Source organism: Typopeltis vanoorti, chromosome 12, assembly GCF_054136105.1.
Source record: "Typopeltis vanoorti isolate ZY-2024b chromosome 12, IOZ_Tvanoo_1.0, whole genome shotgun sequence".
NCBI classification, from domain to species: Eukaryota; Metazoa; Arthropoda; class Arachnida; order Uropygi; family Thelyphonidae; genus Typopeltis; species Typopeltis vanoorti.
In genome coordinates this window covers 114,986,388-115,004,607 of record NC_143560.1, presented here as the reverse complement: position 1 = coordinate 115,004,607, position 18,220 = coordinate 114,986,388, and the positions used below count along the sequence as shown (strand labels likewise).

General features: G+C 36.9%; 1 protein-coding gene across 4 annotated transcripts in view; it reads right to left on the bottom strand.

Annotated features, from left to right (window-relative positions):
* LOC150101147 (uncharacterized) overlaps nucleotides 1-18,220 on the bottom strand; it is a 916,082-nt gene that overhangs the window by 235,668 nt on the left and 662,194 nt on the right. For all 4 annotated transcript variants that reach the window (XM_090401639.1, XM_090401642.1, XM_090401641.1 and 1 more), the window contains one exon: nucleotides 1,441-1,586. In XM_090401639.1, coding sequence (XP_090257765.1) covers nucleotides 1,441-1,586 — 146 coding nt within the window. The remainder of the gene's footprint in view (nucleotides 1-1,440; nucleotides 1,587-18,220) is intronic.

The following is an 18,220-nucleotide window of genomic DNA, read 5'->3' as shown; positions in this document are numbered from 1 at the left end:
TGACTTCACACGCAAACTTTGTTTACTTACACGTGGATAAAGGATAAAACCGAGAATAAAATTTCTTGGCATCTTTAATTTATAGCATAACCAAGTGAAGAAATGTTCAACAAGAGTTGAAGAAGGAGTAGTGAGGATTAAGGCAAGTGACTGGGATGATGCCAAGTCAGCAGAATGATGCTCCCTACTTTTATCTAAAGAAATATTTCAATACATGACAAGAAGGGAGAAAACAAGTGCCTACTTCTGGAAGCTATGTAAGAGTGTGTTTAGCAAGAGCATGAAGAGTGGATGTTGTGCTTGCTGAGTGGTGTATGAATGGAATGGCTTGCAAGGTGTGGCATGAGTACTTGGTAAAGAATTAAAGGACAGCTGTAAAACCTGGTTAGAGTAGACTTTTTTGTGATAAGTCTCTGGACTCCATGGTGATGGCTCTATAATAACAACAACAACAACAATAATAATAATGAAAGTTCCTATTAGATGGGTTCTATGAGTTCCAGAACTTTCACTGAAAATTCTGGAACTCATACAACAATGGTACAATGAGTGGACTAAGGGCTAAAACATCCTGCTCTGAAGAATAAATTTGTTTTTTAATTCATCTGAAGTAATAAAAAAATGAAAGCTTAAAGCATACAAAATAAAGTCTCAGACTTCACTGAAGGCATGGCCTTTCATAAGTAAGTTGGTGGTATCACCATTTGCCATTAAAACAGCAATAATGATCCCCACAACCATAGGGAAAACTCAAATCACTAATATTTCAATTGGCAGAAAATTAATAGCATTATATACAGGGGCGGCTCATGCATAGGAACTGTGGAACTGCAGCACCCCCAATTTTTCTTGATATATAAATATATTTATTAATTTATTTATATTTGCTTGTAATATTTAATTTTATCATCAACAATCCTATACAACTCTCTTATTTTCTATAAAAAATAATAAAAATCCATCTTGTAGCACTTAGGAGGGTGAAGGACGCTAGCAGCACTGTGTTTACCACAGTGTCATATTTTTTATGACAATGTTTAACTGTTGTAAACAATGGAGCTGTTTACAACAGTTCTACTGTTGTTTATATGCAGTTTGTGCCAGTAGTAGAGTGTTCGTAGTGCTCTTTGAATATTTGGACATTACAATTAAAGACATAACATTTGTTATAGTTTTTATTTTAGAACATTATTAGGGTTATGATAATGGATTTTATTTTTAAGTAATTTTGAATTATACTAAACTGTATAATTTTATTGATAATCTTCTTCCTCTACAATTTTTACCATAATTTTGATATTTTATCCAAACACGTATACGCTGTACTTACAGTGTGTATGTATATTTCGAAAGTTGCAGCACCCCCACAATTTCAAGCCACGAGCCACCACTGGTTATATAGATTGAATATATAATCATATTCAATTTATAATAGCTTACCCAATTAAGTTCAGTAAATGGAGATACAATAAGATTACACATGGCAACTCCAGGCATGGCAAAAAGTGATAGATTGGCTATTCCACAAGCATTATCATCACAAGCACTTAATCCAATAAGGTATACCCCATATTCTACAAGGAAATCTAAAATAAAATAGTTAAAAAAAAACATACATTAAACTGCAACTTATTCTCTTTCATAAAATAAGAACTCAGATGCATATTAGAGAGCTATGTATTCAGAACTTCTACACAGTTGTCCAGCTTACAAGATATTTTATGTCATAAGACACAAGTTAATTGGGATTATTTTTATGACAGTCTACAAGTTACTGAGAAGTAAGTTTTGAGTAACTGTGGAATGGGTGGAGTCCTTATCTACAACTATCTCTAATACAGAGTGTTTTAATAACATGGTGATACATAATTTTAGCCAACTGCTAATGGGAAGGTCATATTTCAAGCTGTAACACTCACAAATGAACAAAATTGATATCTGAATGTCATCAAAGAGATGGAAAGAGAGCTACTAGGAAACCAAAAAGACAGTGGGAAATGAAGATTAAAGAGATGACTGGAAATCAGTGGCATACAAAAGCTCAAGTTAGGCCTGTATAGAGAGGCCTTCCTCCAGCAGTGGGAGGAACATGGCTGATGATGATGACACCATTTTGCTACTTATATGGGAAAATATATGATTTAATCATATGAACCTTTAAATCATCTAATCATCCATTTGACTTCATATTATTTTATCTTCTCTCTTCTTTACTCAAGGTATACGATCTACCACTGCCATCAACAATTTTTTCTTAAGTATCGCTCAAGCATTACTGATCTTTCTTCCTTCAAATTCTTTCATCCACTATACTGCTCCAAGCTGGTTTTGAAATCTATTATAGTTACTTCTCTATAATTTACCACCACCATGATACTTCTACATACCTATTCATCCTTCAAGTTAGGACTATATCTTCACTCTCACCAACAAGGGCAGGTATGATATCTCAGTCACAATCGGATCTGTCCTCTGATGCTATGACCAAGTCCATAACTCTTGATCTTTGTGTTCCCTCCACCACACATTCTACTTAAGACAATTATTTTACAAAAATTCAGTTCTCTTAGTATATATGCTGCTTACTCTGCCTAGTTTATATTCATATAGTTGAAATCCCCATAATGTTCACTTACTTTGCACTTGGAAAACTAATCTGCGTAAACATTTCTTGCTCATGCAGACACTCATGCCATATACTCTCAAAGCTCTTAATGCCATTTCTGCTCTGATTTTCTACTGTGAGAGGGTGCAATTCATCTCTTACATGAATAATATTCCACCACTCCACATATCTTCCTTATCCTGCTGACACATGCTATACCTTTATATTTCTATCCCTGTCAGAACATCATCTACAATTAACTAATGTTTAATGATACCAATAGTTCTTCAGAAAGACTCAGTCAAACAACACCACACACTCATTTCCTTTATTCCTAATGCTCCTGGCATTTTTATTCAGAAAAACTAATGAAGGAATGAAATAAGCAGGGGAAACAGTGACATGTGTGTAGTGCAGAAGAGGACTTTCCCATCATAATTGTTAGACTCTTGGAGCTGTCCTGTAACAACAGTAATAATTTATGTAGCAATTATTACTCCTTGCACACCCCATTTGGCCGCGATTATAGTACACACCCTCTTATTTCTCAAGCCACTATCTCCACATGAGGCCATCCCTGTTATGTTCCACATCTGCAATTCTAGTTTCCCTGCCATTAACCAACTCACTGGCCATTATGGATCAAATATGCATCCTCATATGCTTCGCATCCATCATATATTTCAAAGTAATAACAAAGTATTACAATTTTAATATGCACTTTGCATCCATGATAAACTTGACATCTATAGACATCTTGGCCGGTAGTGTGGTTAACACATGCTACCTGAAAACTTGGGGTCTCAGGAGACCAAAGCATATCACATAATTGAGCCATTCAATGATCACTTCCATTAACCTGAGGAGGGTAGTGGTTAAGATTTGGTAAAAACTGGTAAGAATACATAGTGCAATATTGGGCAGCTGAGGTAAATATTTATGCGGACCAGCATGGATTTGTTAAGGGATGTTCTTGTTTTAGTAATCTGGTTGCCTTTTATAATAAAGTAACAAGAGAAGTCAATAAAGGTAAGGGGCATACACTGTCTTTTTTCTGGATTTGCAAAGCCATTTGACAGGGTGCAGAAGCAGATAACGAAAATTATATCAGGACTGTACAATGTTGGTTATGAAGCCAGACTGAAGACTTGCAAACTATAGTGTTGTGGACAGAAGACAAAAGGGGAGAGATAAATAAAGACTGGCTTGATTTTGGTTTTAGTGGTGCAAGGACAGCTAAGTCCTTGTACCACTAAAACCATTTTGATAGCACCTCATATTAAGGATACTGCCTTAATATGAGGTGCTATCAAAAAGAAAGCAATCCCACCACTTTAGCCATGCTACAAATACTTCCTGGAATTGTTGAAATGCATCAAACACCACTTGCAATTTATCTTGGTTCTCTTTAACAATGTCGAACCATTGCCACTTCAGCTTCAATTTAATTTTTGTAAAAAAAAAAGAAGTCACAAGGGGGCTAAATCTGGCGAGTAAGGAGGACGTGGGACAACTGTGCCATGCTGTTGGCCACCAAAAACTCTTGCATTTTTAGGGAACTGTGGGAGGGGGTGTTGTAATATTGGAGGAGCCAATTACAGCTTCACCAAGTTCTGGTCTTTTGCGACAAATGTCTACTCTCAACCATTTAAAACATTGCAGTAGTGTTCTGCATCGACTGTCTGACCAGGTGGGACAAATTCTCGGTGCACAATTCCTTAATGTTGAAAAAGACGATGAACACACTCCTCGTCTTATTCCTGACTTGCCTTGCCTTCTTCAGTTCTGGGGAATGTGGACTCTTCCAGTGTGATGATAGCTATTTTGTCTCCAGGTCGTGGCCATAAATCCAAGTCTCATTCCCTGTGATGATTCTTGAGAGATGAAGTTGGGTTTTTTGACAAAGATCTTGTCTGAAGTTCACACAGTGCATCTTCTGGTCAGAAGGTCAAGAGATGGGGAACAAACTTGGCAGCAACGCAATGCATATTCAAATTTCTTGTGATGATCACTTGAGCTGATCCATATGAAAAACCCAACTCTGTCAGCATTATCCTGAATGGTGATGGATCAACCTGCACAGATGATTAGTCAAATTTGTTTGACATTTTTGTGTTGTGCTGGTGGACAGTTGCCCTGGGTTCTCAATGGCCTCCAAGGTGGTTCTGCCATTCTTAAAATGTGAGTGTCACTCAGAAACCTGATTTAATTTTTCATCCATGGCGAAATCACAGAATGGCACAAACAGGTGATAAGAATAATAAATGTTATGAGTTCTGCTGCACGCAGCTCAAGTCCACATGGGAGACTGATTCAACAAAGTCTACACCACTGACACCTGCCGGACTGAGACTGTAACTCAATCTGTCGCAAAAAGAAACCTGCTGAATCCAGCACAGTCTGGTTTCTTTTTGATAGTACCTTGTACGTGTCTTGATGGTACACAAGTTAATAAATAAATATAAGAAATATATAAATTATATATAATAATTTATAATAATAATAATAATAATTAATAAGAAATATATAAGAAATATAAAAAACAATGTAGTGGGAAAGGTTGTCAGTGTGTTGCTGAAATAAAACAACGATGAGTTGAGATGGAGAACTGGATTCATGAATGGTATGCTAGAAGAGCTGTGTGAGAAGAATGGAGTACAATTTGTGGATATATGAACATGTGTTTGAGAGAAGAATGGAAGTACACAGGGTGACGGGCTGCATTTTAATGGCTTTGGAGTGAGTGGTACTGGAGAAAGTGTTGATAAATGGAACTACAGTGAGTACTGCATGAAAGAGATCAAAAGTAAGATATGAAGTGAAAGAGCAGCAGATTGGTACTGAAAAGGCAGAAATGCTTGGCAGTGAAAACAGTAGTAATGAGAGGAACGAAGAGAGAACAGGAATATAAAAGAAACAGGGAAATCGGAGGTGGACAGGAAGACATGCTGTAGGGGGAAGTGATGTTGAAAGTAGCTGTGAATGTGTGTGTGTATGGAGATGGAATATATTGTAATGTGGTGATAAAGGTGATTGGACAAAGGAAGGTGTGGCAGGAAAATGACAACCAACCAGTAGTTTGCGTAGGACTGGTTATAGACTTAAATATGAACTATATTAGAAATAAGGGATGTTGAAACGGTTTTTCAGCAACTGAGTTTATTTGCCCCAAAATCATTGGAACAAGTGAAACATGTTTGAATGAAGATGATATAGTAACAGGAATAGAAATTGAAGGATACAGTATTTTTTGCGATAGCAAGGGCAAGAAGCAAGAAGGAGTGCTGCTGATGATAGCAGTGGAATTAAGTCCACATAAGGTAGACATGAAAGAGGGAAATAGTGGCAGTGGTTATGAGGCGGTGTCGTGTAATGTGGAAGTTGAGAGGAAGACATAATTAAGCTGGATGTTGCTAAAGGCAAGGAAAGGTAGAGGGTGGTGAAGAAATGTATTAACAACCTGGATTAGTGAACAAAGAACAGGTAATTACTATGGGTGATTTTAATTTAAGGAAAATTAATTTCTTGAGTTCTTGAGAAATAACTATCTCAGGCAGCATGTAAAGGAGGGCTTGCAAGGATCGAGAGTTTTAGACCTGATCCTTTCATCAAAGGATGTAATTGTGAGTGGAGTTTCACACTTCCCTCAAGTTCACGAGAGTGATCATGAAGTGATCACATAGGTTGTGGCTAGCCATATGAAGACTTCTATGAGGAAAGGATATATGTGGAGGTACAAGGCTGGTGATTATAACAAGCTTAGGAGACAGCTTGGTGCTGTAGCATGGAATGAGGAGTTGAGCAGTAAGGAAATAAATACTGCTTGAAAACTAACAAAGAAACATACATAACAGCATCAATGTGTGCATGTATTCTGAAGGTCAGAAGGCTGAATAAGGTAGCTGTAAAACTGATGAATCAGGGATTAAGCACGAAATCTGGAAGAAGAAAAAGAAGGCACCATGGAAGCAGCAGAAGATGAATAATGATAATAATCAGTTGCACAAAGAGTATAAAGAGCAGACCAGGACAGCAAAAGTACAGTATAAGGAGATATGATCAAATCAGGAGTTCCCCCCCCAATTCGTGGCTAGTAGAAGGAAGAATTATCATAGTAACATGATGTTAATGGATAAAAATGGTAGAATGGTAACTGCTGTCAAAGACATTGTTGAGGTATTCGATGATCAATTTATAAGGGTGTTTCATTCTGATCAGGGTGGAATCATAAGTGTAGGGGACATAGGAGATGATGGCTTAATTATGAGTGAGCAATAGGTATTTGAGGAAATAAATAACCTTGATATCAGTAATCAGTGATAGGATTTGATGACATATCTTAAGGGAATGTTCCATGAAATTGTTAGCAGTATTGGCATTCTTGTTTTATAAAAGTCTTACAACAGCACAGGTTCCAAGGAAGTGGAAAGATGGTAAAACTGTTCCACTGCATATAGGAGCTGATAAGGCTACAAATTATAGGACAATCTGTATATCTCGAGTTGTGGTGAAGGTTCTGGAGAAATTGGCGAGAAGTGGGATACGGAATTGAGTTAAAACAGCAGTATTCTTTGTGGGTTTGTTAAGGGGAAATCATAATGATGAAATGGTTATTTTTGACCACAAGAACTATAGGAAAGATTGACTTCTATTTGGGTTTATAGGTTCAGATTTATTTTCAAACTAAGTTATACCAACTAGTTTTGCCAACTATAGCTGTTGGGTTCATCAGAGCAAAAGATATATAGATGTAAGACCACTTAAATGCTAAAACTGTTACACTAAAGCTGTAAATGGACCAAATACAATTGCATTTTTACAAAAACAGAACGTGTACATCACACGCATAGAGTGTGTATGATCTCACTTGTTGTTATGTAGGAACGTTCTATAATTTGTAACAAAATTTAATTCTGGCAAGTTTACAGATCTAATGAGGGTCTTCCAGATCTCAGGCAGAATTAATCCTTGGATTCTATTTAGATTTTGTTTTGAACGAATAACTGTTGTGGCTTCTTTTATCATTCGGGAGCAGAAATCCTCCTCTAAGTAGGGCATGGAGCTTTTGTCCCATTCTATGGTAGGGTTTGTCCAATTCTTAAGATCTCCAAAAGACAGTCATCCTTTTTACAAATATGCCAGAGTATACAACATCCCCTGCTCATGTGGCTTGAACCATATTGGCCAGACTTCTAGAAGTTTTGAAATCAGGAAAAAGGAACACATAGGGGACATAAACAATAATAGAGAAGACAAATCAGGGTTAGCCTTTCAAGGACAAACCATACCATAGAATGGGACAAAAGCTCCATGCTCTACTTAGAGGAGGATTTCTGCTCCCGAATGATAAAAGAAGCCACAACAGTTATTCATTCAAAACAAAACCTAAATAGAAACAAGGATTAATTCTGCCTGAGATCTGGAAGACCCTCATTAGATCTTTAAACTTGCCAGAATTAAATTTTGCTACAAATTATTGAACGTTCCTACATAACAAGTGACACCATACACGCTCTATGCATGTGATGTACGTGTTTTGTTTTTGTAAAAATGCAATTGTTATGTAAATACAATCCATTTACAGTTTTAGCATTTACATGGTCTTACATCTATATATCTTTTACCCTGACGAAGCCAACAGCTATAGTTGGCAAAACTAGTTGGTATGACTTAGTTTGAAAATAAATCTGACCTATAAACCCAAATAGAAGTCAATCTTTCCAAGGGGAAATCATGTTTTACTAACTTTCTTATGTACTATAACAAGGTGAAAAATATCTTGGACAGGGGAGATGCATGTATTTGGATTTTGCAAAGGCTTTTGATAGGTTCCCACACGTAAAACTATTAAATAAATTGAACCAAATGGGATTGGATAAAAGACTTCTGAATTGGATCAGTGACTGGCTGTCAGATAGGTATCAGAAAGTTGTGTATGTGGGGTTTGCAGTATCCCGAAAGAGGATGGTCACTAGTGGTGTAACGCAGGGGTCAGTTTAAGGAACACTGTTGATCAATTTGTATATTAATGATAATGGGATGGTTTAACTAGTGATATGCAGCTGTTTGCAAATTATGCAAAATTGGGGAGAGCAATGCAGTTAAGCAGATGTTATGACTTTGCAGGAGGACTTGAATAGATTGCATGAATGGGTAGGTAAGTGGAACTATCAGTTCAATGTTGCAAAGTGTAAGGTTTTGAAATTTGGTAAGCAACGATGGGATGCAAAGCATACACTTGGTGGGAAAACTTTAAAGGAGGTACAGGAAATATGAGATCTGAGACTGGTGGTCAAGGACTTGAAATTCAGGGACCACATTGTACAAGTTATGAATATGTCACATCAGACAATGGCAAAGATGTGGAGGACCCTGACATTCAGAAATAACGCGGTAATGATGCCATTGTATAAAGCCTTGATATAGCCCCATATGAATTATTGTGCACAGATCTGCTTGTTGGGATTTATGGTGATGAGGATATGTTGGAAAGGGTCCAGAGAAGATTCACTGTCAATGGTCTTTGGAATATGGAGTATGAGGAAAGATCAAGAGAACATAAATTGCAAAGCCTCGTGAATAGGAGGAAGGGTGGGGGTGAATATGATTGAGACATATAAGCTAGTCAGGGGTTATCAGGTTGACATGGATGAGATTTTTCATAAAATGGGAGATGTGGGGGTAGAAGAGGCCATCGCTGGAAACAATGTAAGGAGGGTGTGAGAAGAAGAGTTAGGAGTAGATTCTTTGAATGGAGAGTGGTTGGTCAGTGGAATGTATCGTATGAGTGTGTTGTGAATGTAGACACATTGAATCATTTTAAGGGATGGTTGGATGAGTATTGTGTGCAGTACTGTGTACCTCCCATGATGACTCTCTAACTCCATGGAGGTAAAATCTTAATAATAATAATAATAAAATTAATATAAAAATATACATGTGAAAAAGTTATATATACTAAGTTGAAAAAATAAAATTAAATACAGCATGTACATAATTTATATAAAATAATAAAGATTAATGCCATGTAAAAATTTAAAAGTGGAAATAATATTTAATGAACCAAAAAATCTGCCTGATATTAAAGGGATCACGACAGATTATGAATATGACTAGAAAATGTTATGGAGGAGGTACAAGACAGTTGGTGGTGATCAAATCCATGAAGAGTAATAAAGTGCAGGCTAGAAAGGTGACGAGCATGGTAAAGAAAGAAAAGGTGCAGTATGATAGGAGATTGGCTGGTAAGGCCAAGGTTAACCCAAAGGAATTTTTCCACTAAATGGCAAGCAAGAGGAAGAATAATTATGGCAGACTAACATTGGTGGATAGCCATGGCAGCAGACTAAACAGTTGTAAAGGATATAGTAGAATTAATGAACAATCACTTTATCAGTGTATATCATACTGGTATAAATGATGGGGTACAATATATAGAAGAGAAGCAAGTATTAGATGAATTGGAAGTGAAAGAAACAGAGGCATATCAGATGTTGGTTGGGTTAGATGACATATCTAATGTCATCGTAATTCCTTAAGAATATCTAATGTCATCGTAATTCCTTAAGAATACGTGTCATCTTACGATGACACGTATTCTTAAGGAATGTGCACCACAGTAGGTCATGCCCTTTCCCTGGTTATTTAATGAAATTCTTGCAGTGGGTAGAGTTTCTAAGGAGTGGAAAGAAGGCAAAATAGCATCACACCACAAGCATAGTTCTAAGACAGAAGTCTCCAACTATAGGCCAGTCAGTATAACTGCAGTTGTGGTCAAGGTGTTGGAGAGAATGGTAAGGAAGAGAATACAGAATTGGGTTGATGGACATAGTATTCTTTATAATGGTCAGCATGGTTTTGTAAAGGGCAGTCAGTATAACTGCAGTTGTGGTCAAGGTGTTGGAGAGAATGGTAAGGAAGAGAATACAGAATTGGGTTGATGGACATAGTATTCTTTATAATGGTCAGCATGGTTTTGTAAAGGGTAGGTCCGATTTTAGTAATTTATTGCACGAGCTGAAGAGGATGGGAATAGATAGTATATTGGTTAGATGGATCAGAGATTGTCTCTCTGCAGAATACCAGCAGGTTGTGTATCATGGAGCAGTGTCTCAAAAAAGAAGGTTAACCAGTGGCGTGCCCCAAGGTACTGTTCTTGGGCCCTGCTGTTTAACTTGTTTGTAAATGATATATCATGTGGACTGACTGGGGATCTTGAGTTATTTGCTGATGATCCAAAGTTGGGACGAATTATAAGTAGCACTGCTGATGTTAAATCCCTTCAGGAAGATTTGAATAGACTTTTTACTTAGACAAAAGAGTGGTGTTGTAGTTTTAATATCAATAAGTGCAAGGTGCTGCATTTTGGAGTGCATAAATATAATGTTGTGTACTATGTCAATGGTGCTATATGAGGATGGTCTGAAAAGTTCCGGTCTAACAATGAAAAACAAATTTTAATATCAAATTTATTTTTATTTTTCAACATAATCTCCCTTAAGACTAATATATTTATTCCAGCAATGCTCCAAAGCCATTTTCCCATGCCTGTAGTGGTTCTCAGTAACATATGCAAAATACCCCCCTCTACAGCTGTTCATCACCTCTTCATTCGAAGAAAAACACTGACCAATGAGAAAGAATTTTAATTTTGGGAAGAGACGGAAGTCAGCAGGAGCCAAATCTGGGGAATAGGGTGGATGTTCCAACAATTCATAGTGCAGATCCCTTAATTTTCCCATTGCCAAAACACCTTTGTGGGCAGGTGCATTGTCCAGATGAAAGATGATTTTTTTCTTCTGCAAACCCGGTCTTTTCTCACAAATTTTTTTGTCTAGTCTGGTTAGAAGATCGGAATAATATTCTCTGGTTATTGTTTTACCCTTTTCAAGATAATTAATACACAAAATGCATTTAGCATCCCAAAACACCGATGCCATGACCTTTCCTGCTGATGGAACTGACTTTATCTTCTTTGGCGCTGAACAACCAGCTTCTGTCCACTGTTTTGATTGCTTTTTGGATTCTGTTGTGTAATGGTGAATCCAAGTAGCATCCAAAGTAATAAATCGATGCACAAAATCAGTTTTATTCCTGTTAAAATGCTCAAGTACTGTTCAGAGATTTTCATGAGAGTGCGTTTTTGATCTGCTGTGAGCAAGAGTGGCACCCATCTTGCGCAAAGCTTTTTCGTTTGCAATTCTTCATGCAAAATATATCCTACATGTTCTTTTGAAATGCCTGTCTTCTCAGCAATTTCACGCACTTTGACTCGCCAGTCATCCAATATGGTATCGTGCAAATGATCAATGATTTCTGGTGTTGTTAAACTTTTTGGATGTCCTTCATGTGGATCATCTTCAAGGCAAATTATAAATGACATGTCCAATCACCCTCAAATTGGTGAGAGTGACCATGAAGTGATTACCTGGGTGGTTACTAGCAGTGTGAGGACCTCTGTGAGAAAAGGGTATAAGTAGAACTACAACGGTGATGATTATGAAGAGGTCAGGAGACAGCTTGCGGGTGAAGCATGAACTGAGGAGTTAGCTACAAAAGAGATCAATGCAGCTAGGGAGGTATTCAAGAACTATCTAGTAGAAGCAATGTCTAAATGTATTCCAAGGGTCAGAAGATTAAATAAAGTAGGAGTGAAAAGGATGAATGAAGAGATTAAGCATGCAATATAAAAAAAAAAGGCATTATGGAGGCAGCATAAGAGAAGCAGTAATAACCAATTCCATCAGGATGATTACAAAGACCAGGCAAGGAGGGTGATTACTTGGTAAAAGTAGCAAAAGCAAAGTATGAGCAGGAGTTAACTAATGAAGCCAAAAAGAATCCTACAGAGTTCTTTTGCTATGTAGCCATCAAAAAAAAAAAAAAAAGAATGATCATGGAAAGATGACAATGATTGAGAAAATGGTACAAGAGCAACTACTGCTGAAGATATACAGAAGATAACTAACGAGCAGTTCATAAAGGCCTTTCATTTTTGTGAATGTGACTTCATGGAGAGATTAAGAGCAGATGATGATGGGGAGGGGAGACTGACTGTAAGTGAACAAGAGGTGTATGAGGAGTTGAGCAAACTAGACGTAAATAAGGCTGTTGGACTTGATAATATATCACCACGTATCCTGAAGGAATGTGCGAGGGAGTTTATGGTGGCCTTGACATATTTTTTGTCAAGGTTTTTTGTTTGGCAAATTTTTTGTCTGGGTTGAGTTCCTAAGAAGGAGTGGAAGGAAGGCAAGATTGTGCGGCTTCATAAGGAAAGTGATAGAACTCAGGAATCAAATTATAGGCCTATCTGTGTGTCAGGTGTTGTGTTTAAGTTGTTGGAGAAGCTGATGAGAACTAGGATCCAGAAGTGCATTGACAACAATGGTATTATCTTTGATGGACAGCAGGGATTTGCTAAAGGGAGGTCATGCTTTAGTAATCTACTTACTCATTACAATAAGGTGACAGCTTCCTTGGACAGAGAAGAGGAATATACAGTAGTATACTTAGATTTCACAGAGGCTTTTTCTTGATTACCACACTAGAATGTAATAGTCAAACTAGAGTGGGTGGGATTGGATATTTAGATTAATGCATTGGATCAGAGACTGGCTGTCTAATAGGTATCAGCAAGTTGTGTATGGGAGAGCAATATCCAGTAAGAGGAGATTCACTAGTTGTGTACCTCAGGGATCTGTTTTAGGGCCATTTCTGTTTAACTTGTATGTTAATGATATTGGGAAAGATTTGGATGAGGATATTCAGTTGTTTGCTGATGATGCAAAGTTGGGATGAACTATGACGAGTAGAGAAGATGCTGTGACCATACAAGAAGACTTGAATAAATTTGGTGAATGAGCATGGAAATGGCGATGAGAGTTCAATGTTGCAAAATGTAAGGTTTTAAAATTTGGGAAACAAATGGGATGTAGAATTTATGCTTGTGGGGATATATTGTTGGAGGTGGAGGAAATAAGAGATCTTGGGGTAGATAGTAGATAATGATCTGAAATTTAAAGGACACGTTGCCAAAATTGTGAGGACAATACAAACATTTTTGGGAATGATGTGGAGGACACTGACTTGTAGAAGTAAGGAGATTCTTGTTCCATTGTATAGGCTTTGGCTAGGCCACACATATACTTCTTTGCACAGATTTTTTCAGCTGGTTTTCAAAAGGACGAAAACATGTTGGAAAGGGTCCAGAGACGAATTACTAAGGTAGATCTCTGAAATGTCAAATATGAGGAAAGATTGAGAAGATGCAAATTACAGAATCCAGTGGATAGAAGGAAGAAGGGTGAAATGATAGAAACCTACAAGTTAGTAAATGGTTGTTATAGGATTAATGTTGGTAGGTGTTTACAGCCCTCCAGCCATTTGGCTGGAGGGCAGATATGCTAACCACTTGGCCAATCAGGCCAGCATATAAATCCTTATACATATTTGTATATGAAATTTGATATAAGAAATGATTTGACAGGAAATATTCAGTTGTTTACTGATGATGGTGCTAAACTTGGAAGAGCAATGGTAACTAAAGGTGATGTAGAAATCCAGCAGAAAGATTTAAATAAGCATTATAGGGAAAGGTAAATGACTGTAGTTTAATGTGGCCAAGTGTGAGGTGATGTATTATGGGAAAAGATTACAAGCTGTGTTTCATTATTGATGGAAGTGAACTGCATGAAAGTGATGATGCCAGGGACTTGAGGGTGATTGTGGATAGGAAATTGAAGTTTAGAGGGTATATTGAGAAGGCAACCAAAACTGCACATCAGATTATCTGGCTGTTGAAGAACACACTAACAATCAGGGATAGAGAAGTTATTGTTATCCTATACATTGCTTTAATAAAGCCCAATCTTGACTTGTGTTCACAGATGTACACCCAGATTTCATGGGATGATGAAGTGATGGAGAGGATCCAGAGGCAACTGACAAAGCCCTCAGATTGTCAGTCTGTGGACTTAAAAAACTAGCTGATAGGCACAGCCCTCTACCAAACTCCAAATTAGAGGATAACTCTGTAGTATAACAAATAACATAAGTAGCGTCACTTCTTTTTAAAGATCACATATATATAGTGATATAAATGCATAATTTTAAATTAAACAGATGATCTAAGATCATCTGAAAGTTTTATGGTGATGTCATTTATTATTACAGCAAACTGAAATTATAGTAACATTTGATTAACATACTGTACTATATATTTTTGAAATTTGTGACATATAATTTTTTGAATATTTTTAAATAGATTGAGTGAATAACCATGGGAATAGGGATGCCAGTTCAGTGTTGCAAAACGTAAGGTTATAAAATGTGGGAAACAAAGATGGGATGTAAAATGGAAAATGCAGTTTAGACAATGCAAATAATTCTGGGAATGATGCAGAGGATCCTGACTTGTAGAAGTAAGAGGATTCTTGTTCAATTGTATAAGGCTCTGATTAGGCCACACACATAGACTACTGTGCAAAGATTTGGTCATCTGGTTTTCAAAAGGATGAAGAGATGTTGGAAAGAGTACAGAGGCAACTGACTAAGGTAGTTTCTGATCTCTGGAATTCAAATATGAGGAAAGGTTGAGAAGATGCAATTTAAAGAGTTGAAGAGATTATCACACTGGAAGAATTAGATTAGGTAGATAACAATTTTATATAATCAAAGTATATTGTTATACATAAGCAAAATCAGAAGCATTGTATAAAACAGCTGTAAACAGGCTTCTTAAATTGAACAGCAAATGCCAAAAGAAATCAAAATGAATTGACATGCAGTATAGAAGAAGAATTTTACATACCTGGTGACAAAGGTTGATACTGAAAGTGAAACTCACAGAGTTATTATGCAAAGTTTGAGAAAAGAAAATACTGCTTTCAGAAAAGTGAACACTATATGGACTATACTATACATTGAAGCATTCATCCAAGTATATCATAAAACCAAAATAGAAATCTTTAATAACAATATTAATTACAATATTATGTATCTTATCCATATTATTATATAGATAAGATACATGGAAATTGATCAAAAAAGGGCAAAAATAATAGTTTTCAAACAAAATGTTTACATAACCATCATTTTTTTTTTTTTAATTTTGGTTTAACCAATAAGAATACAATTTGGTCAGCTAAATCCCAAATTGTCAGCCCATCCTCGTTCGTTCAATATCCAGGTAGATGCCCAACAGAGTGCACCACGAGAAGCTGAGGATTGGACATTAGGTCAGAAGCCCTGATCGGTTCTCCGCATTCCTTTAAAGGCTATGTGGAGGTCTCCTCTCAGCTTTGACCCTTAATAGGGTAGCAAAACAAGTGTTCTCTGCCAGGTTAGCAGGAAAACGACCCAGAGGAAGACCAAGATATAGGTGGATTGATACAGTACAATGTGCCTTACACGATAGAAATATAAGATCTGATAATGATAATATTGGATTTTTGACAAGTAATAGACTGATTTGGAGGAAAATTGTAGATAGGAAGTTAGTAATGATGTAAATTTTTCATGTAGTACTATCATATCCTGTACACCCCTTGAGGGTACATGTCAGGAATTTGATGATGATGATGATGATGATGTTTGCATAAAACATTAAAAATATTTTGACCCCAACATATAACAAATAATGATTTATATAGACAGATTGGGCAAAAAATATCACAACTGAAATAAAAAAAAAATGCAGATGAAAATGCATTAGTCATGTGGTAAGAATGGGCAGTAGAGAGATTCCAAGAGTAGCTTTGACATTGATTCCAGAAGGAAAAGGGGAAGGTCTAAATTAACTTGGCAGATAATGACAGAAAATGAAAGAAAATAAGCAAGTTAGGAGTGATGGAGAGAAGTACAATTATTAGCACAACAGGTATCTGGAAGAAACAAATCTCAGCGTTTTGTGTCATGGGTAGGGTGACCAATCATCCCAGATTCTAATACATTGTCCTGCATTAGTAACAGTCCTTGAAAGGAGTGCCAGTAACAATCTCAGATTTTTAAAATAGTCCTGTTTTTCAAATGCTAGTGTTTTTATTTTTATTTTTTTCTTATATGATAATTGCAACACTGTTTATATGTTTGTCAGTTCACCAGCATGTGCAGAAAGCAAAGTTCATGATTACAGTGTTTTTCATACAAATATAATTCACCCTTTGAATTAAGTCATGATCACCTATTGGCAGTGATATTATTTTAAGACAAATAGTCTTGCATTGTTAATAGAACAGTTAATCAACTAATCAAAGATTTGATCTTTACTTTGAAGGAAAGAATTTCTTGAGAATTTGTTGAACTAACTGTAACATATTTACACACCAACATTAACTGTTGAACAATTCGCAAATTTCTACACTAGCTATAAATTATAGATACTAAGAAATTATATACTTGGTTTTATCCTTTATCCATGTGTAAGCAAACAAAGTTTGTGCCTGAAGTATTTTCAGGACTGGGGCAACTCATGGTAAAGGTGGTATGACTTTACATTACTTGCCTCAGTATTCCATAATGCAAAGCACATCTCCTTGTGGACATGTATAATAATATGCATTATGGGAAATGTCACTACCCATACTGATTTCCCTGTTTAAGTGAGGGCGGGGGTTACCTCTCCAAAAACTCATGCGATCACTCAGATCACCCAATGAGCGACCTGAGTGATCATTTAACTCAGCAGTGGCTCTTCTCAGTGACAAGCTCCCCTACCACCAAGTAGAACCGTTCATATTCCAGGAAAAGCATCAGCCAAGGAAGCCCTAATACAGGCCACCCCAACAGATCCAAATCCAAATCCTAAGGCAAAAACCTTAAAGGAGCAAAAACTTTGCTCCCCCGGAATCAAACCACTAACCAGTTTCCCTATTTAAGTGCGAGGTTACCTCTCTAAAAACTCGTATAATCACTCAGATCACCTACAATGAGCAACCTGAGTGATCATTTAACTCAGCGGTGGCTCTGCTCAGTGACAGGCTCCCCTAACGCCAAGCAGAATTGCTCATATTCCAGGAAAAGCATTAGCTAAGGAAGCCCTAATACAGGTCACTCCAACGAATCCTAATCCCAGGACATTCAAAAGCTCCCTAAGGCAAAAACCTTAAGGGAGCAAAAACTCTGCTCTCCCCAGAATCAAACCACCAACCAGTTTCAACCTTTATTGAGGTCTCATCAGTGGGAGCCAGACCCAGAGGTGATATCAAGGTTGAAGTAATGCAGAAATCATATTTTCATATATGAGTTGCCAAAAGGTGTCACACCTTATTATTGAAATACTGTACTCTGGATTAGAGATAGGTAGTTGTTGAAAGTTTTCCCCTTGGTTATAGTGTAAATTAAAGATACCAAGAAATTATATACTTGGTTTATTCCTTTATCCAAGTGTAAGCAAACAAAGTTTGCGCCTGAAGTATTTTCAGGAGTGGGGCAACTCGTGGTAAAGGTGATATCACTTCACATCACTTGCCTTAGTATCCCATAATGCAAAGCACATCTCCTTGCTGGATGTCATGTTTGTAAGTATGGACAAGGCAATTTGATGAGCTGAAGCATTTCAAATGGATTAGATTAAAAAGTTCAGTTGAATGAAAAGATGCAGAGGAGGCATCAACA